The sequence below is a fragment of the Amblyomma americanum genome, chromosome 3 (assembly GCF_052857255.1).
Source record: "Amblyomma americanum isolate KBUSLIRL-KWMA chromosome 3, ASM5285725v1, whole genome shotgun sequence".
Lineage (NCBI taxonomy): Eukaryota > Metazoa > Arthropoda > Arachnida > Ixodida > Ixodidae > Amblyomma > Amblyomma americanum.
In genome coordinates, this window is record NC_135499.1 from 97,791,007 (window position 1) to 97,813,109 (window position 22,103).

General features: G+C 45.8%; 1 protein-coding gene across 1 annotated transcript in view; it reads left to right on the forward strand.

Moving 5' to 3' along the window:
* The window catches only part of LOC144123919 (phospholipid-transporting ATPase ABCA3-like), a 57,852-nt gene extending 42,796 nt beyond the window's left edge, over positions 1-15,056 (forward strand). The window contains exons 22-26 of the mRNA XM_077656632.1: positions 184-371; positions 9,230-9,403; positions 9,993-10,209; positions 13,583-13,799; positions 14,320-15,056. Coding sequence (XP_077512758.1) covers positions 184-371; positions 9,230-9,403; positions 9,993-10,209; positions 13,583-13,799; positions 14,320-14,432 — 909 coding nt within the window. The 3' untranslated portion in view covers positions 14,433-15,056. The remainder of the gene's footprint in view (positions 1-183; positions 372-9,229; positions 9,404-9,992; positions 10,210-13,582; positions 13,800-14,319) is intronic.
* Positions 15,057-22,103: the final 7,047 nt, after the last annotated feature.

The following is a 22,103-nucleotide window of genomic DNA, read 5'->3' on the forward strand; positions in this document are numbered from 1 at the left end:
CTTCTTGATTATGAAGTGGCTCTTAGCGACTAGATCTGTAGGGAGGATTTAGCTTTGGCGTAGTTAGTGTCGCAGCAGCATTAATCTGAACATGCTATTCCTTGAACCAGATTAGGAGGCTATTCTGCACTAAAATATTATTGTGCGAGAGTATCCATTTTCAAATAAATCGGCCACGCGCAGTGGCAGTCCCGCGTGGGCTTCTGTCACCAGGAGGACACGCTCATGGACGAATTCACGGCCGTCGAGACGCTGCAGTTCTTTGCCCGGCTGCGAGGCGTGCCTGGCGAGAAGATCGGCGAGCTGGTCAACAGCCTCGTCAGAGTCGTGGACCTCACGAACGTCGCGAATCGGAGATGCCGGGAGTACTCGTAAGTGGAACCTTCGGCAGTGCTTGTGGCGCATCTCTCAAGCAAGGATTTTGGAACAAAGGACACTTGCGAGAGAAAGCCGTGGACGGCGTGCGCATGCATGTTCGTTGTGCCTGCAGCAGTGCGCCCGACTGTTCTATCTTCTAAGGCGAAAGCCTGTAATGGCTCATGCTCGCGTCCGTCCATCCGTCCGTCCATCCGTCCGTCCGTTACGCTCTTCGACTCGATAAGAAAAGAAATCTGTGCACGGTGTGATTCGAACCTTCATCATACCGTTCCGCAGCCGAGCGTGCTAACGACTACGCTATTTCCTGCCAACGCGAATGTAGTTCTCTTTGTCGAGGACGCTGGAGAGGGTTTGCAGAAAGGCGTCGAATCAGACGGATGCCTCTCAAACGCCCTCCAGTGTCTTCAGCATTTAAGATTCACAAGCAATGGTGTGCTTAATTAAAACCTTAACCGCACATCAGTGACACAAGCAGCAACACCGCGCTAAAGGCTTTCGCCTCACCGCACTTTAGGTCAACAAAGTGCCCCCCTAAATTTTTCTCATAATAGCCTGCAGATGAGTGGCTTACCGTAATATAAGCAGCCGACTCTACCTCAAACTTCGGAATTCCACTTCGCAAGTGCTGAATTATTTTTTTTTCTCCTGCTGCAACTTGCTCCAGAGGTTTCTATTGACATATACGTGTGGTACTTTTCTTGCTGTTCTTGCTGAAGGTAATGTGCGTAACCTTAAATACACCGCTACTTGCCGTCTTAACTTTTCTTTTAATATCAGAGCGCTTGAGTTTTCCTTTGAAACTCATGTCGATATGGCCTGTTGCTTTTTTACATTTCCCACTTCGGTCTCCTCGGTTCCCTGACGGTCAAGGTTGAGATGAACCTATGCGAATAAAATACTATTTAGACAATTCGTTACGTGGTAGTTTCGATAGAGTACTCTACTGGGTTTGTTAATCGCGTTGTGCAGTTCTTTACGGGAGCGTGCTGCAGTGCCAGTGGCGAAATTCGCCAAGCATCTTATGTTAGCGCCAGCATACAACACTGATCAGCCCACATTTTGAAACTCTATGCACTCGCTGGTCACCTAATGACAATGAAATGAACGCTGTTCTTGAGATACCTTCAAAACTTGCAGAACGCCGTTTAATATCAGTCTGACTACGCACAGAGCAGGAGAAACGCCTCTCCCCCATCTGTCCAATTAACCGGGTCCTGCGCCAACTGCGTCCACGGCATCCTGCAAACTTCTTACCCACATCCGCCAACCTAACCTTCTTCCGCCCCTGCTACGCTTGCCTTCTCTTGGAATCCACTCCGTCACCCTTAAGGACCAGAGGTTCTCTTCCCTTCACATTACATGCACTGCCCAAGTCCATTTCTTCCTCTTGATATCATTAAGATGTCAGTAACTCGCGTTTGTCCCCTTACCCACTCTACCCGCTTCCTGGCTCATAACGTTACATGTATCATTTTTCTTTCCATGGCTCGCTGGGCTGTGCTTAACTGAACCCTTTTCGTTAGCCTCCACGTTTCTTCGCCGTAGGTGACTACCGGTATGATACAGCTGTTGTATGCTTTTCATTTGAGGGATGTTGGTAAACTCCCATTCATGATCTGAGAAAGTCTGCCATATGCGCTCCACCCCATTCTTATCCTTCTAGTTATTTCCCTCTTATGATCCAGATCAGCGGTCCCTACCCGACCTAAGTAAATGTATTCCCTTACCACTTCCAGCACCTCGCTACCAATTGTGAACTGCTGTTCCCTTGCGAGACTGTTGAATATTACTTTTGTTTTCTGCGTGCTGAATTTTAGACCCACCGTTCTGCTCTGCCTATCTAACTCATTGATATGCTTTGTAGTTAATCTTCTGAGGTACTTAGCAAGGCAATGTCATCAGCGAATCGCAAATTACTTACGTATTATTCCTTAACTATTTTTCCTGAACTGTTCCCAATCCAGGCCTCGGCACACCTCATGTAAACAGGCGGTTAATGGCATTGTAGAATTGTAGCAATTCTACAATTTAAAATTTGCCATAGTTAAGCCATTACATAAAAGTGGCTAATTAAAGGCGATTGAAAATTACAGGCTTATTTCAATTCTACCTGCGATTGCGCAGATTCTTGAAAAGCACCTATTCCGAGTTATGTACAGTTTTGTTTTCCCGAATAATATCATATCGGAGGCACAGTTTGGTTTCATTGAAGGTAAAGGAACTGTTTTGATATCAGAAAGTTTTACTGATAATATTTACTCAAATTTTGACGATAACAAATTCGCATGTGGTCTGTTTTTGACGCTAGCATAGCTTTCGATTGTGTTCGGCATGACCTTCTGCTAGAGAAACTTGATGTCATAGGGTTTAGGGGTACGTTCTGTTAATGATTTGCTGAAAGGCTATTTTTCAAATCGGGTTCAAGTTGTTGAAATAAGCGGGCATTGAAGTTCCGAATCATTCTTGTCGGCAGGTGTTCCACAGGGCTCTGTTTTATCGCGTTTGCTTTTCAATTTATTTTTAAAGGATTTATCAAGTGCTGTAGCAAAATGTTAAATTTTCAATACACCGATGACACGGTATTGTTGTCCACAAATGCTTCGCTGCCTCTGGCCATGGATGCTCTTAGAACCGATGTGGTGCATGTTATGGATTGGTTCTTAAATCATTCTATTTCAATTAATCAACACAAAACTAAACTCATTTGTTTACATAATCCACATAAAAAGCTTTCCGTTGTTGAACCACTGTTTCTACATTATTCGCATTGTTTAAGTGTTGTTGCATTCCTTTTAATTTTTCAAATAATGTCAAGTACAGATATGTCTTGGAACAGTCATCTTACCGTAGTATGTAACAAGCTTCGTTGTTTATCATGTGTACTATACAATGTTCGATATTTATTACCTTTTCAGACTCGCAAGCTTCATGGCACATGCTCTTATTTATGGTGTCCTCAGATATGGAGTCACTGTGTATTATCACTGCTCAAAGACATGGCGAATGAAATTAAATGCTATACTAAGGAACATCATTCGTTCCGTGGAATACAAAACGGATGTTTCGCCTGACTGCAATTTATTTTCGTTTTTACAGCTGCCCCCGTTTGAAGCCTTCTTGCATCATATAGTCATTCGTGCTCACCTTTGGGAGAGTGAATTTTTGGTTCCTTTCATTCCTGTTCATCCTTTCCGACAGCACCGCCGTTTTACCGTACCTCGCTGCTACACTCATTATGGCCACTTCACTCGTATTAATTATATACCTAAAATTTTTGATTCTCGGCCTGATTCTATTTTTTTAGTTTCTTCGCTGTCACAATTAAAGCAGTTCTCAAAAACCCCTATGTCGGCAACTTAAACTGTTTGTTCTTGTTTGCTTTTGATATTAAGGCTTATCTTTGTTTGCTTGATTTGTCACACCTATTTTTCAATATATTTGTCACTCACCGACTGCCTGGTACTGTCCTACAAGACTTCATGGCTTGGGAAGACCTGTCTTAAAGATTGTGGTGGTGGTGGTAGTGGTTTTATTAAAAATAATAGTAAAAAGGAAGGAAAAGATTTTTGCTAGCCCCGGCATCTGCCATCGATACTGAAGCACCTGAGCTGGGGCACCGGAAATAAAGGATAGCAGGCAGAATGGAGAAATGAAATGAAAGAGGTGAGGAAACAGGAAGAGAGGAAGGAAACAAGGGCTTCGGTCACCCTCCATGGATGACCTCCGTAAAGAGATAATCGTAATCACTTCAGGACGTAAGTACGGTGGCAAGAATAGTCCTATGCAGACAAATTAAAAAGTCACACGGGAATATTAACACACAAGAATATTTTCGGCTCTGAGCTTTCCATGCTGAAAAGGAAAATCTACGACAATTCAGCAAAACTCGATTTTATATTCGCGGCGAACTTTTAGCGTCAGACGAAGACTGCTTTTGAAGATAATAAGGTTGGTCACATTGCATCGAATAAATACAGCACAAACACGAGAACCCGACACACTGCACTGACTCAACTTTTCGATGGTCAGTGCTATGCTTCTGGTTCCTGTGTCATGCTTTTTTGTTCTGCGATCAACCTTAACTGAAATAAACGGCTTTCCCGAACCCTTGCATTTGAAGCATACTATGCACTAGCACGCAGTACAGTGCACAGACTGAGCCATGTGTGCTATTGTAGCAGCAGTAAACCACGAGCAAAAAATTAGTACACCTAATTGCGATAGTCGGTAATGCGAAATTTAAGTGCAGCGGTTAATGTAAAGCGCACTCAGGGAACGGACAAGGAAGACCAAACAACACAAGCGCTTTGCTGCCCTTCCTTGCAAGCAACCTGACCTGTGTCAAGTTTTTGAGCGAAGTCCACAAAGCCACACAACGCTGGCACATAGAGCTCACAGCAAGTTTGAAAACACAAATGCTAGGCATTATATAACACTTTCGTCTAAAGCACGAAAATTCCCATAATTTCGCCCTCCTGCACTCGCTGCAATAGGCTCTTGAATTTGCATGCATGCCATGCAAAAGCTCTTAACGAGTCCCATTGCCCAGCAAGTGGTTACGACATACCGCATCATCAGCAGCCTTCACATGCATTCGCACTTCACTGGCTTCCTTGAGAACTTCGCTCATAGCTATACCATCTGCAGACAAGTAGGGAGTTCTGAGCAAACTCAACGAACATCGCTAAAAATCACACAGCCTGCCACACAGCCTAAACTGTTAGAAGGCGGCTAGAAAAGACATGCTGCAACGTTCTCCAACCATTGCTCCATGCGATAGTCAAGACGATGACATATCGCAGCCTACACACTGCATCGTGATGATTATTACAAAAGGTATATGTACAGATCTTTTCCGCAATGAGCTTGAAACACCCAGATCTGGGACGCCAGTACTGGACGGCACGGGCTTGCATCCTGCTCATTCACCTTTAGGGGCGCATGGGAGGTAAACACGCATTCCACGGGCGGTCTACTTTGCGCTAACCTTTTATGCCTTTGACGACACGACTTGTTTAATTATTATTATTATTATTATTATTATTGTTGTTATTATTATTATTATTATTATTATTATTATTATTATTATTATTATTATTATTATTATTATTATTATTATTATTATTATTATTATTATTATTATTATTATTATTATTATTATTATTATTATTATTATTATTGGAGAGATCATGTCTCCCTGCCTGACACACTTCCTTATTGTAATCTGATTTCCGGCTTTATGGGGAACTCCGGTAGGTGTGCAGGCGTAACAGATGTCTTCAAGTATTTTCACATAAGACACCTCTACATCCTCATTCAGGAATGCCTGCCTTCTGTCGATAGCATTACACGCTTTCGTGCTTTGGCGTTTCTTAATAAGACCTTTCGTCTCCTGAGATAGCTTGCCGCTATCCTGTCCAACCATGCTACCGCCTACTTCTACTGCGCACTCCGTAAAAATAGCTGTGAGATTTTCGTTCATTGTTTAAAGATTAAGATCTGCTTCCTCGGTTGAAGCCGAATATCTGTTCTGCAGCGATATCCTTAGTTCCTCTACTTTTCTTCTTACTGCTAACTCGTGAATTGAATTCCTCTTCACTAGTTTCTTCCGTTCCCTCTCCAAGTGTAAGCTAATTCAAGACCTTACCATTCTGTGGTGGCTGCAACGTACCTTTCCGAGGACCTCCACATCCTGCATGATACCAGAATGAGCCCATAGAATGAGCGCATAGCGACACCAGAATGAGCGCATAGAGCGCATATTTCATTTTTAGTCTCACCATTGGTGCTCTTCATGTAAACAACGCAGTTTTGTTAGTCATAAAATTCAATATTTGTCGAGACAGTGATGTGACGTGGTCATTTGTCATGGCAGAGCGCTGTTTAGTCAACGGGGTGTGTCACATAATAAAACCAAGAAATAGGGCTGGGTTGGTAGGTGCACTGAGAGGTGGCAGTTAAGTGACATGGCCGGGCGCTCGATGGTGGTCGGTGTGCGCCATGTCATGAGACCACGTGACATGGCTGAGCGTGGTGGCGGGCTAGGTGGCAGTTGAAGGTGCGCTTGGTTATGTACAGACGTCTAAAGATAGCTCCGCGCATCAGGTTGGGATGAAGCCAGAATGAACACCCCCTGTGTCTTCTGTACTGGGAAAACTCCCGAAGTGGAGAGGGCGACCACGGAAGTACGCCGTTGAAGATAGAGTATCGGCGGCTGTAGAGGCTCAGCACATGCGCCGAGCAGCAGTGGCGGCTGAGGAGATGCAGGCCGAGCGCGCTTCAGACTTTAATGATATCGCATTCTCAACCCGTTATGTAATGAAGTGTTCTTCAATGTTTTTATTATTTTCGTTATGGAGGACACTGGTGGCTGTGCAGCCACTATAGATACGTTCCAGTATGTTCACATACGGCTCTTCTAAACCCTGATCCCGTCTTTTCTGCGTGACTGCTGAGGTTTGCACTGATTCAGATACTGTCTCGTAATTTATAATGGCTGTGCATAAGGGTTGGTTATATTTTGCGCATTTCTGTACAACGTGAATAATGGTGTGCCTTTACGAAAGCCTGCCTGGCTCTTTGGTTGATCGAAGTTTAAGGTTCTCCTGATTTTATTATTAATTACCTGAGTACGTACATTGCAGGCAGCATACAGTAAGCTCATCGCTTTTTTCAAGTCCATCACGTCTTATTATGGATTAAAACTATCCTTACCGCGTCCTCTTAGCATCGTTACCCTGCTAACGATTACTTCGTGCACCGATTTCGGAACCTTTCGCGTTGCTTACGGGCACGATGCGTCATCTCGTTTGTCATTAGACAAATAAAAATTGGGGAGGACACTTAAGTTCTGCCTTAGGGTATGACACGATAGCGTAGTGGGTTAGGCTTTCGATTCTGAGCAGTTTACACCTTTGAACCCATTTCATTTTTTAATTGTTTCAGTTATATAACTGATCAATTGCACACTCTAAATTTTCTTAATTAGCATCATTAACCATTGGCTTTTCATTCTGAGCATTTTAATACCTTTGAACCCCCTTTTCCCTAATTTTTCATTTCTTCAATTAATCAATTAATTGCAATTATTTCATTAACTCGTGCTCCTTAACTCGTGCCGTGCTTCAGTTGTTGGTTTACAGCAAGACTCCTATTCAATATAGCAGTTTGATTTTTTCAGAGATGCTGGCCAATGTAATAGAAAATATTTCAGAAAATTTTAATTTTTTCCTTTTTTAGATATAAACGTATTTTTTCAAGTTTTATTCAATTCAGGCCTCAAATCTTGTTTCTGGCAAATAAAGTTTTTTATTGCAACGCGCAGTTCGCTATTTAATCTTATGTGCCTAAAAAGCACAATTATTAGCCTTGTTTTCGTGTTTTGCATTGCTTTTTAAATGCAATATTTTTTGCAGAAAAAAAAGTACTGAAACCTAAAAAAAAAGGTCGTTATCCCAGTGGTAAGGAAAGAGTTAAGATAATGTTATTTTTTGAATATTCTGGTAAAGTCAAGGTCATGGTGCATTACTTATTCAGTGTAGCAAATTTTTCTAGCACAATCTCGTCGATGTCCGACAGCACATTTGCTGGTGCGTCATCGTTATCAGAAGTGCCAGGGAGCAATATGCTGCCCTGAACCATTCAGAACACTTCCAGCGCGAGGAACCAGTGTGAGGCGGGAACCCAACTCGAATGCACTTCAGTATAGCCGTCATCGGCAGCCGGTGCTGCCTTGGCCGCATAAGACCGGTGCTGCTGCTATACATCTCTGTATAACTCCTCGGCTACTTTAAATATAATATTCACATTTATTATCGAAATTTCCTTCCTTTTTTTTACCTCGTGTATCTGATTTTTGCCTATGCCTAATTCCCTCTTGACCGCTTTTAGGCTCCCACTGTATTTTAGAGCATGCTTGATTCTCTTTTTAATATACCTCCTACATCGGTCACATCACGCTTATTCACTAAATTGTATTACTCGGCCAGTTCTGTTCTGTCTTTTGGGTTAAATGCTTTCCCGCTTTAGAACACTGCTAGCGTGCCTCATAATCTTCAGACTCTGGGGAAAGTTCTTTACTGGATTAAAACACTGCACTTTATGGTACACGCCAATCACGCATCCGGAATAAGTTCAGAAGTCACGGAATACTCGTACCGTTCTCACATTAGTTACCTTTTCAAATCCTGCACAGCAGAAGTGGCACTTTGAGCAGATCTTCGAAATGATCCCACTCTCTGTTCCAACGCTATGCTCACGGCGGCAAAAGAAATGTCAAGTTTATGGTGCAAATTCAGTCTATTATGAACACTCGGAAGACGATGCAGCTACCGCTTCTTAAGGACATTGAGGGACATGAGGAAAATTCAATCGGAGGGACATACGGCTGCTTCATTATTTGTTCTTTCATGTACAGATGACAAACTCATCGACCTGAAATGTAAGGTTTGACTCAGACTCAGAGTTCACGTTTTTCCTCAGGTCTGAAAATGCTACCAGGTAAAAGTTGTTGTTTTTATCAAACAAGACACATAAGTGCTTTCCAGTTTGTTGGTCTCTCATTGTGCAAGAAAAGTAACTGTGCCCGGCCGAACAACCTAGTAGCTAGCAAACCTCATGTGTTTCGGCCAGACTTCTCTCAAAAATACACTGCTTTAGAGCACTTGAATCCAGGTAGGGTGGCCAAAAGTGATTTCCTTTAAACGGCATCCGTCTGTGCTTCTCCACGTGGCGCTCCGGCTTCGAGCAAGGACTGCGACTGAGCTACCTTCTCAACTGCAACTCATGTCTGTGAACTGGCTGTCGCTAAAGTAGACTCCACTTACGTCGGCGTACTGCGTTTTCGCCGCAGCTGGAGCGCCCGACGCAAGCTGGCGACGGCCGTGGCGCTGGTGGGGCTGCCTCGTGTTGTACTCTTGGACGACGCGACCACCGGCATCGACTTGGTTGGTCGGGAGATGATCTACGGGGCGCTGAGGCACATTCGGGAAGCCGTCGGATGCGTCATATTCATGACTACGTACAGGTGCGCTCAAAGGGCGACGTTTCTAATTCAGTTTCTTTTAAGTTAATTTATTTGAGGCTGCTGCCTGTGGAGTAAGTTTAAAGCTCAGTGCCGCCTAACTGGGCTTCTGTCCTGCTTAGATGGCCGCAAAGGTCATGCGCTGACTTAGCATAACGTGAAAGACACTCGCAGTCTAAATCGTAAACCACGAGTGGCCGTACGGAACAGACTGCTCATCATTATATACGCGAACTGATTCTCATGAAACTACAGAACGTGCTCGTAAAGTGCTAAAATGGCACATGAGTGCAGAGGACGGGGTTGAAGTGCATGGCGGCCTAACATGCTGCACGCTATTCAGTGAAAGATTTCTATGCGGATGTAGCACAAAAAGACCGCCTCGCTACACGATATCAGCTTCCACATTAGGAACCTGAGGTTGTCTAAATTAGAATCCAGAGCCTCTTAATAGAGCGCCTCTTCTTCACTTCGTTTCTTAACCCTTTTCTTCCCCCAGTGACTCGCAAGGCGTTCGAAATGTCCGCCGAGAGTGAGAATGTCACCACGCCTTTGCCTTCGTTACGAAACACTTACATTTTTCTCTTCCCAGCACGGAGGAGTGCCAGGCGGCATGCACCCGCGTGGGAATCATGGCTGGCGGCAAGCTGAAGGCCCTGGGCAGTGTGGAACACCTGCGGGAGAGGTTCGGCGACGGGTGCGCGCTTACCTTCAGGCTGGTGGAGCAGATGACCGTCTACCTGGTCGAGCGCATACACGTCGCACTCACCAGCTTCTTCCCCAGCGCCCGCCACGTCGACTACCGAGAGGTACGTGCGCATGTCCCTTTTCTTTCGGCGACGCGGAGTGAGAACGCACGCTATGATAGCGAGCGTAGTTGGAGGTTACGCTGGCCACTGGCACAGGTCTTTAACATAGTGCTGTGAAAGCAGACACGAGAGAATTTTGGCCGGCCGGTTGTCACCACTATCCTACATTTTGGTCTACCCGTCTTCCTTGGACTGGTAGACTAAATTCTCGGTACCAGTGCTCAGTGTTTCCTCCTGGTGTTGTCTAAGTACCCACATCCAGCTCCTGCCGCGGCCAACCCATGCCAGAAAGGTTCCTCATCTTATCTTACTGCCTAACTTTTTGATCGTTCTGAGCAGGTCTTCCTTCAACTGTGCTCCTTTAACACTATTATCGTCCTTGTTACCTTAACATATCACCGGTCACTTGTCCCGATACATATCTCACTTCGATGCATTGTTCCCTTTACGATAAAATATTAAGAGCCCAAGTTTTGTTAATAAAACAAGTATTATTCACGGAATGTGGTTTTACATTCCAGTATTGGGAATAATGAGTTTGATGGCTTATTGAATGCGGAAAGGGCAGCTTAGCCGAAGGATTTCTGGCTGAATAATTCCAAGGTTATAACATGAAAGGGAAGGGAACTGAATTGCGGCACATCAGGTTATGCAGTAACGTAGACTAGTTAAGTATAAATTAAGGCAGTATTCATCATGGCGTTGTTCTTTCACAGCCTTCAGTTTCGCAAAAGAGATAGACTGCTGTTCGCGATGGTACGTTCCATTTTCATGGATAATGCAGACACATCAATATTGCGCTTAGCACATGATGCCATTAGTTTCCCATGTTCCTTAAAACCAAATACAACACTTTGTCCATGTAAAAGTTACGGCCAGTTGCAGCAGCTACTAGATACAAAATTGGCCTCAGATAAAGAAGGCTAAGACTGTTCAAAGTTAGACACTGTTTTATAAATATTAGCGAGAATAACGAGCCCTAGCTGTTTATATGCAAGTCAGCATTCATAACAAGCATTGCAACAAACATAAGACATGTTTGCAGGATCAAGAATTTCAAGCTTTTCAACGCTGCTGAAAATTTGGAGTTCGTCAAGCAGCAAAAGCATTGTCATCTTAGCGAGGTGGTACGGCAGCAACCTCACTCAGCCGACGAAGGACGAGAGCAAGAGCGGCACAAGAGGCATCCGTTTGAGAGGGAATGGACGCACGGCATTACCGCTTTTCTACGCCTTTCATCCGGTCCTGTGCACTGCTCCGAGTCGTACTTAGAAGGTATCAATTTCCTGTGCATTTTACATGCGCACGAGACAAGGACCGAGGCCTTAAAACTGGCCGCCCTGCAACTGTGTATACCTTCGCTATGAGGCTATTGCTCATCTTGTGAAGGCAAGGTTTCTTTATTGTCATATTCAAGCATCCAATGACTACCCCATTTTTTACAAGTTTTGAATTACATGACTTGGGCTTCTTGCTCCCCTGTTTAATATTGCCAACAAAGGTGAGCTTAACTCTATTTACTGTAGTACGCTATTTTGTGAAACTTCATGCGTGAATTTAAGTCCGGACCCGTTTTTTTTTACGAAACAATAAAGAACATATGGCACAGTTTCTGGCTCGAGGCATTTGACAAGCACAAAAAAATCATCCACATACCTACAAATGCGTATGAAACGACCGGCCAGGTCTCTCTCCGTTTTCTTGTGGACTTGGCTAAGGGTTTATGGGGGTTTAACGTCCCAAAGCGACTCAGGCCATGAGCGACGCCGTAATGAAGGGCTCCGGAAATTTCAACCACCTGGGGTTCTTTCACGTACACCGACATCGCACAGTACACGGGCCTCTAGAATTTTGTCTACATCGAAATCGACCGCAGCGGCCGGATCGAACCCTCGTCTTTCGGGTCACCAGCCGAGCACCATAACCACTGAGCCACCACGGCGGCGCGAACTTGGCTAAGAAAAGTGCTGCTAAGTACAGGGGCTACTTTTTCTCCTATAGACGCACCAGACGTTTGCAGCAGTGTTTGGCCGCCCAAACAGCGTACGTACTGTTCCGGTAGAAAATGAGGAGTTCTAGAAGGGATCCTGTCGGAATCCTGGCGGATTCTGTCGGAAAAACAGGATAGTCACTGGATGCGTGGATATGGCAGTAAAGAAATCTCGTCTTCACGAGATCAATAATAGCCTCTTAACAAAGGTACGCCGTTGCGGGGAGGCCGGTTTCAAGGCCTAGATTCCTGTCTCGTATGAAGCTCGAATCCTGATGAAACTGAAACACTTTAAGCACGACTTGGAGCCGTGCATTAGTCCGCATGAAAGGCGTAAAAGTAGCGGTAATGCTATATATCCATTCCCTCTCAAACATATTTAAGAAAGTTGGGGCCAGATATTGTGTCAATGTTATGTTCTCAGCTCCTAATAAAGCGGGTAACGAAGGGGCAACTGTCTAAAGAAAACAAAAATGAACTGGCAAGAAGACAGAATGTAAAATAATCCTTGCAAGTTCATTCCCTGTAAGATTGCGCTTGCATATCAGATTCCTTTGTCCTGTGGCCGTACCTATATATGAGAGACAGGCCGGTGTATCAATGTAAGTATTTTGGAGCGCCTAAATTCGTCATAAAATAAGTCTACAAACCTGGCAAATCATTGTTCCGAATGTCAGTGTATACCGTTTTTTGTTAACACTGAAGTCGTGTTTGTTCCCAATGATCGCAGTACAAGAGAAGTGGCAAAAGCGTTTCATATCTTTAGGAAGAGAATTAGATGTGTTAGCCTTCCGTAGCCTTCTCATCCAAAGGAACGGGCTTGTTAATCAGGGGTGAACAACGGACCAGATCACACGGGCGTCCGCGAGGCAATGTTTAGAAGAGATAAGCGCATATATTATTTTGACAGTGCACATGCGCGCAAGCTTGATGTTCTGCTTGAGAACGAGGCATGATCTTTCCATTAAACCCAGCTGAAAGCAAGCGCCGTTTGTGTCCTTTTTTTCGATGCCCTTTATTCGCAGTAGTGTTTTCTAAGTAACTATACAAAATCAACTCACTCAATCTGCCGTTCTTCAGTTATGTTTGTGCATGTGCTGTCTCTTTCGGCTGTAAATAAAGCCGTTTCCTGAACCAACACCTTCTCAGTGAATGCAACAGGTTGTACTTGTATTAACAGGAAAACAGAAACCCCCCGTCAAGCCTGGCCCTACGCTACTATATAGGCGGTGCGCAGGCTTAAACATGGCGGTTAGGAGCATACCAGAGGACTGATGGCGGTAAATTCCAGAATGGGAGCACCTCGGAAAAAACAAAGGCCGCAGATGTACAAGATGTGCGGGTTGTAACTTTCGTCCATTCGCTGCTATGTGTTTCACGCAGGGCGTGTTCCTCTACCACATCGCGAGCCGGTGCACCTGGAGCGAGGTGTTCGGCCGCCTGGCGCAGCTGAAGCGCTGGTTCCGTATCGACTCGGTGCTCGTGTCCGACTGCTCGCTGGACGAGATCTTCCTGGGCATGGCTCGCGCCGACATGGCCGAGGACGCTGCCGAGGCCAAGGAGAAGGCTGTTGAGGCCACGGCGAAGGCGCTGCGAGAAGGTGACTGCCGCTCGCAGCGATAACTCCGAAATTATTAGCGCTGGGAGCGAGGGTGGATACGTGCTTAAAAATACTGATCGGACAAAGGCGCTCACTCTGAAACTGACACGTCGAAAAGGCTAGTAGATTCACACATGGGATGAGTGGACTGCTTGCCAGGATAAGAGGATACCACGCTAAGTGTGAAAGAGGCTTCAAGTAAAAATCAGGAATGGGGTTAATTGGCTCATAACCAAAATACCCAGAATCAGCCAATTAAGCGAGACAAACTTGGAGTACACACTGAAGGGCAACAGACACTTACTCTGGACTGGCAGTGTGGTTTTGTTTTTCTTCAATCTTTTCCCGAGTGTTTCGCTTCGCAATGAATTGAACCTCGCCACTCCTGCGCGGCCAATTGTCGCCGATGCAGCTTCACAACATGAAAATGCACCAAACAGTTAGTCAGTCAGTCAAGCGCACATTGTAAAGATGACTGTTCCAAAATCACTCATTCATGGGTGTTACTGCACCGTCGCAGATCCGTGGGGCCGCAATCCGCAGAACAAGCGCATCCGCCAGCTGACCTCCAAGAAGCCCGTGCGCGCAGCCAGGGGCGGCCAAAAGAACCCGGACAATGCGGAGAGCGCCTGAAGTGGATTATTATAGCTGCTTTTCTTAATTTGACGAGGACAATAGTTATCTGACGCGTTTATTATTCCCCCGTTTTATTTTACGACAGTTACCTGCCTTTTTTTCATAACGTCTGAGACCATTACAAGCGCAGCGCAACTTGCATGTTCGTGCCCCAACCACTGTTTAAACGCAAGGTATCAGCTACAGGGCGATTTTCTGATGCTGTTTCCCTCTAGTAAGGTATGGCGGTTAACTTTGTTTTCGCAGCTACTCATGTATGCAAGTTTCTAACGGCTGTTCCACGCCATCAAACGCCGCGGCACCTCTTTATGTAGTATCACGTCTTCGAAGATATGTCTCACATTTATGCTGTGCTGTCGATAAGACTACTTTGAACGTGAAAGTGCTACCTAGACTTGCAGTTATTGCGGGGCATTTCGATGACAACGCTAGCTGTGGCGGTTGTATTAGATCCCCCGTGCTTTTGATAAACGCTGCTTCTACGCTTTCACTTGTCGCCGATCTCGCCAAGAGCTTTCTTCATTGCCATCCTTACCGTGCGTAAAACAAGAAACTCGTTTTCATTTAGCTTGGCATTGCTATAGTGACCACCGATATCTAAGCATGCGCAAGTGCGGCCTGTAAGCATCGCATTCTTCCCTCCGCTTCAACCGAACTGACCGAACGTCTTGAATTTGAATTTATTTCAAAACAAGCATGTTTACATACATTTTCTAGGTGTATGGGAGTAAAAGCCGCTCATGAGCAGCTTGGTAAAGCTCCCATATTCCTTCTATATTCGGCAGTGCAGGACAGAAAACACAGATTACACTAAAAAGATAACAGATAACAAAAATCAGCCAGGAGCAGTACAGAACAGCAAAAATTGTGCAGATACAACAATACAAGACATTATTATAGGCTCACTTTAAAATGGTAGTCTTGCAATCAATATACAGGTGCATTAGAAAAAAAGTTCTTTTATGCTTTTAAAAGAAAAAGTAGAGCTGGTAATGTTTTATTGTATAACATTAAATTTATTTAATGTGTATGAAAAAGCATAGTTAAGTGTTTGAAAGCCATAGTTATGCGCGGAAGTGGAACCTGCCAGTGCTCGCGGCATCGTGTTGTGTAATTTGTGGGATTTTCATGTAATTTAGCGGTGTCTCTAAATAACATATTGTTTTGCTTAACCTAAACTTTATAGGACCTAATAATGCGAAATTCATTTATTTTTTTCGTTGAGAAATGGGAGCTAACGTGTGACATAAAAGATGCATTCAGTATGGCTCTCATCGTAGCCTTCTGCAATCTCAGAAGTTTATTTTTACAAGTAGACGTTGTGGTTCCCTACACCAAATTACAGTAGGTAATATAAGAGTCGAATAAGGCATGATATATTGGGATCTTTGTTTTAGTTCGTAATGTGCGCTGAAATTTTCTTAATACTCCTACAACACGAGCTAGCTTAGTGGTTATCAGGTCCACATGATTGTTCCACAATTATGAATTTGTTAAAATAAACGCCTAGTGTTTTTACAGCACTCACTATTGCTTTTGTGTTACTACCAAGGTTTAAGGTGAGGTCAGTCGCAAGACACACTTCAGCAACTGTCATCGTACTTGGTGGAATCATGTAGTACTGTCGTTGGACTTGCATCGCGGAACGGCACTGGAAGCACTACGGTAGCAGCTCTCCGAAAAATTTGACCTCGCTAAAGACATTTAGAAAGAATACTCTGTGTGCTTTCGCCCTATTCCTCACTAGACTTCTGCGTCCGGCCGGCGTAACCACGGGGCAGCTCGTATATAGAACCTGCGCTGGATTGGATGAAAATTCCCCTGTGGCCACTAACAGCTCCTAGTGGCCGCCGCCTGAATTACTGTGTTCGACTCGACGCAGGCTGCGGCCAGCCGCGGCCCTAAGTGCGGAAAGGCGACCGAACGCCAAACCCGACGGCATATAGCTGAACTTACGATTGTCACACTAAATAAGACTACGATAAAAATGTTTCTACTGGTTTCAGTCGCGGCCACACGAAAAAAAGGCTGTTGTAGAGTCGGCCGGAAGACGGCGATAAATCCGCTTGCGGGTCACTTGTTCGTTGCTTTGCTCCACAGCAGCGCGGAGCATGCGTGACCTGCCAAATATAACATTTCTGCGTAGTTAATATACACTTTTCCAACATTCTCTGAAGTGCCTTTGTCTGTTTGCTGCACCGTATGGGAAAAATTCCGCGTAGTAATGTCAAATTTCTCTTCCAAGTAATCTGTCACCTCAATGCTCTGGAGTAAAAAGCCGAGGACACGTATGAAACCCAATAGTCATATTTTCTGAACTGCTTCTCTTATTGGCTTGTTCCGCAGCAAAAAAAAAAAATTTCTGAGGGCACTTAAGTATTTTTACGTGCAGGAATGCGAAAGCATGGAACTTTCTTGAACGCAGGTTTTTCCAAGACGACAGTCCCCGCCGTGATGGCTCAGTCGTTAGGGCTCTCGGCTACTGACCCGGAGTTCCCTGGTTCGAACCCGACCGCGGCGCTGCGTTTTTATGGAGGAAAAACGCTAAGGCGCCCGTTTGCTGTGCGAAATCGGTGCACGTTAACGATCCCCAGGTGGTCGGTCGAAATTATTCCGGATCCCTCCGCTACGGGCACCTTTACGTTCTTCAACTCCCTCCTTTATCCCTTCCCTTACGGCGTGGTTGAGGTGTACGACGTTATATGAGACAGATACTGCGCCATTTCCTTTCCCCAAAAACCAATTACTATTAGACGACAGTACGCTTTCTGCCTGTTTTTTTAGTTTTTATTTTTGATTTTAATTTCCGTTCGTTATTTATTTTCTATTTATTTCTCTTGAATTTATTTTTATCTTCATTTATTTTCATTCATTTTTAATAATAATTGGTTTCGTGGGAAAGGAAATGACGCAGTCTCTGTCTCATATATCGGCGGACACCTGAACCGCGCCGTAAGGGAAGGAATAAAGGAGGGAGTGAAGGAAGAAAGGAAGGAGGTGCCGTTTTGGAGGGCTCCGGAATAATTTCGACCACCTGGGGATCTTTAATGTGCACTGACATCGCACAGCACACGGGTGCCTTAGAGTTTTGCCTCCATAAAAAGCAGCCGTTCATTTTTAATGTTTTGTGTTTCATTCTGTTTCACTTTTTATTGCGAAAGGAATACTGCTCGCACTTTCGCCCCATCGGTGGTCGTGGCGCCTCCTTACACAGCTGCGCGTCACGTGACCGTGTGACGTCACGCCAGACCGAGAGACGGAGCCCCCAGCTCGCGGCATCGATGGTGGAGGCGAAGCCTTGCGCGCCGCTGCTGCGGCGCTATCGAGAGAGGGCGCTCCCTGGTGTGACGTCACGCTTGGACGCTAGCTAAGCCTTCAGCCAAGGGTATTGCTTTCGCAATCTTCCAGGCTTAACCGAGCTAAGCCTTCAGCCAATTTTTTTAATTGTTTTTTTTCGACGACATTCTTTGATTGACCGGTGAGGCGGACACTTTCTGCGAACGAACACTTCCGGCGGACTCGTGAGGCGAGTAAGGCTTTCGCCTTAATTCAGATGGTTGCGTTTTTCTTTGGGTGGTGTAGACTACACGTAGACTGATGATGCGACGACGTCTTCTTGATTCGTAGCGACTAAGTCGCTTTATTCGAGGACAAATTCAACTAAACGGTTTATTTTTCCTTTCAAAACATGAAGAAAAATCATCAAGAGCGGCTGATCCACAAAGAGACCTCACAAATCAGCCCCTCATAACTATATGTTTTATTTGAATCCCATTTTTCCTGCCATGATAAACTAACAAAGAGGTGCCGGAGCTACAGAGGCCGCCTTACTCGTTCCGCAGAACCGTCTTCTCCAGTTGCTAAGAGACGCTGGCTTGCTGTCTCACTCGATAGTCGTCGGGCTAGACAATAGACCTCTCATTAAGGAATGAGTCTGGGCTAGTTGGAAAACCACATTTGAGGTAAAGTGCGCAGGAAGACGCGAGCTAGTGAACACGACCGAAAATCTCTCATGCTTGCTGCTGTTGTCATCGAAAGAGGCACAACAAAAAGTAATCTATAGGAAGCGGTTGCCCAGAAACACGCGTGACGAATTTTACTGACGGGGCGGCTGAAGACGGCAATGAAAAGAGCCTCTTTTTTTTCCCCAGTTGTATTCTCTTTGCAAGCGATACAAAAAGGAAGAAAAATAAACCTTTACAGGGGGAAAAAGCAGCCTTTCGTTCGCGTCACGCAGCCGCGGCTCCTTAGCTTACTGACGCACAGAAGATAGGTCTGTCGCCAGGATATTCGTAGTCGGCTTGTGCGCAGTAGTAGAGAGAGGGGAGGGGTTATGTCTTCAATGCATTAAGATAAAACAAACAATAAACTGAACAAAACGCTGCTACGAGAGCTTCACATACTCGCTTACCCGCAAGCGCGAACGCGACAGCATGTTACAGCGCTGCCACGGAGTCCACGGAACGCAACCACCTGTTAGACGCGACGCCTTGTCCGTTGGAGAAATCGTTCGGAGTCTTTAGGATGCCTCTGAAAACAGCCCATCGCCACTCGAAGAGAAAAAATTTGAAAATTGGTTGTTGGGGAAAGGAAATGGCTCAGTATCTCTCTAAAATCTCGATCTTGACGGGCACCTGAACCGCACCGTAAGGGAAGGGATAATTGAGGAACTGAGAGAAGAAAGGAAGAAAGATGTGCCGTAATGGGAGGCTTCCTAATAGTTTCGACCACCTTAGGATCGTTAGTGTGCACTGACATCGCACAGCACTCGGGCGCCTGGTGTGTTTCGCCTCCATTGAAACGCTGCCCGAACGAGCTGCAGTGCTGCTGCTACCAGAATTGACCGTTCTGCGTCTCCGCTGTGATTGTGATTTTAGAGAAAAGGAAAGACCCCCCCCCCCCCCCACTCAGTGGTGGCTCAGTGGTTAGGGCGCTCGACTACTGATCCGGAGTCCCCGGGTTCGAACCCGACCGCGGCGACTGCGTTTTTACGGAGGAAAAACGCTAAGGCGCCCATTTGCTGTGCGATGTCTGTGCACGTTAAAGATCCCCAGGTGGTCGAAATTATGCCGGAGCCCTCCACTACGGCACCTATTTCTCTTTCTTCTTTCGCTCCCTCCTTCATCCCTTCCCTTACGGCGCGGTTCAGGTGTCCAACGATATATGAGACAGATACTGCGCCATTTCCTTCCCCCCCAAAAAAAACAATTATTATTATTAAAAGGAAAGGCTCAGTAGCTCTGTCACATACCGGTGCACACCTCAACTGCACCGTGAGGGAAAGGAGGAAGTTCTTTTATTTTTCTATTTATTTCTCTTTAATATTTATTTGCAAAGACAAAGAGAGACCATATGGTGGTGGTAGTGTTTTTTTAATTAAAGTAATAGTAAAAAGGGAGGAAAAGATTTTTCATAGCCCCGGCATCTGCCATCGATACTGAAGCACCTGAGCTGGGGCAGCGGAAATAAAGGATAGCAGGCAGAATGGGGAAATTAAAGAGGTGAGGGGACAGGAAGAGAGGATAGGGGGAAAAGTAATATATACAAACTATTTACACAATAAGAAATGTGTCCAGATTGTGCGCGTGATTAGTTCATTTTAGAGGAATTAAAACACACGCGCACAGCACTGTGTAGGCTACAACTGGAGTGGGGCGTCCAGTAATAACTCGCGGAGCGTTCGGTTACTGAGTGTAACTTTCTGGCGGAGAACAGAAGGGACGTCAAGCCCGTGTGTTCGAGGAATGCACAGAGGCTCACCAAAGTTCGCTCACGAGTGCGCGCACTGCCCTGTGGCCACAATAGCGTCTTGATGGAGTCTGGTAGTATTCCCTGCGCCCTATAGGCGGCACGCATATCGCGACGAGCATCGGCGAACGCGGCACAGCGAAGGAGCAGGTGTTCTAGTGTTTCAACTGCACCGCGTCCGTCCCACACATCACTTCGATGGAGGTCTGTGTCTCCGGTGGAAGTCGCATTCGTTGATCACAGCAGCACACAGACGCGTACATCAAAGGTGCTCGAGCGATACGGGTTCCATGACATCGCAATCGTTGACACGCGCACAAAACAGAGCACACAATGGTCCGGTCGCCGCTGCCTGCCCGTCTGAAGCCCGAAGAGGCCGCGAAGGGTTACACCTACGGTGCCGCCCGCAGGGGTGAAACCATCGTGTTATCACCGGGCTCGGCGTTCGGACCTGTAGTTGACGTCTTCAAAGTTTCCGTCTGCCGGTCCTCAAAATTCAAATAAAAAACCCCTCTGCGATGTCAGTGCACGTTAAGGGATCCCAGGTCGCCGAAATTGCGGAGGTCATCCACTACGGCGTCCCTCATAGCCTCAGTCGCTTTGGAACGAAGAACTAAGAAAGAATCTCACAAGACCCTGCACAGGATCGCACAAGCTTTCCAGGGCAGCAACGAAGAGCTCATGACCGCATTAAAAATCTGTACGTAAACGCCCCAATGATGTACCCACGCCAGATGGGTATTCAAGGTCGGATAATTCTCACGTGGATAGTGTCATTACCGCAACTTAGGTCAGAGCTGCTCTTAATCAAATTAACTCTACCTCGGCAGCCGGGGACGATCTCATCACCAATGAAATATTGCGCAACTTAGAGGATAAATGAGGAAATACCCTTGCGGACCTCTTGAGCCGCCGTGGTGGCTGAGTGGTTACGGCGCTCGGCTGCCGGCCCGAAAGACGCGGGTTCGATCCCGGCCGCGGCGGTCGAATTTCGATGGAGGCGAAATTCTAGAGGCCCGTGTACTGTGCGATGTCAGTGCACGTTAAAGAACACCAGATGGTCGAAATTACCGGAGCCCTTCACTACAGCGTCTCTCATAGCCTCAGTCGCTTTGGGACGTTAAACCCCCATAAACCATAACCTTACGGACCTCTCCAACAGACACTGGACAAAAGGCGGAATCCCCAACGAATGGAAGCACGCTAAAATCATTTTTATTCCTAAACTGGGAAAAAGACTAGAAATTGGGAACCTCCGCCAAATTTCGCTAACGTCATGGAAAAGTAATGCGCGTTGTCTTAGACAGGCTCCAAATGCACGCCGACGCGGAAGACACGTTTCCCCCTCCATGATTTGGTTTCTAACAGGTCTCTAGACTCGGGACATCATGTAGCAGATACAGCAATACTCGTAGATCCAAATCGCATAAGAGCCACGCGTACCATCGTGGTACTCGATGTGAGTAGACCTTTGAAAATGTTTCGCACGCTTCCATCCTCTCTCACCTGTCACTGATGAACGTAGGCAAACGGACATACAACTACATCGCCAACTTTCAGAGCCAGCGCACGGCTACACTGCATTTCGTAGACAAAAGTAGCGACAAAATTACACTCGGCACCAGAGGAACCCCGCAAGGCGCTGTACTTTAAACTTTTCTCTTCAACATTCCTATCAGTGGCCTCCCGCGTCTGTTAGATGCTATCCCACATATTCATCATTCTATATTGGCCGACGACATTACCATATGGACCAACTCCGGATCCGATGGAGAGATTGCAGAGTCATTACAAGAAGCTATCAACACGGTAAACTCTTTCGTGCAGGGGAACGGCCTTGCGTGTTCATCGGCTAAATCGGAAGTCTTTGCTATCAGGAACAAACAAACCGCTCAGGCAGCACGCGACCCTCGGGAACCC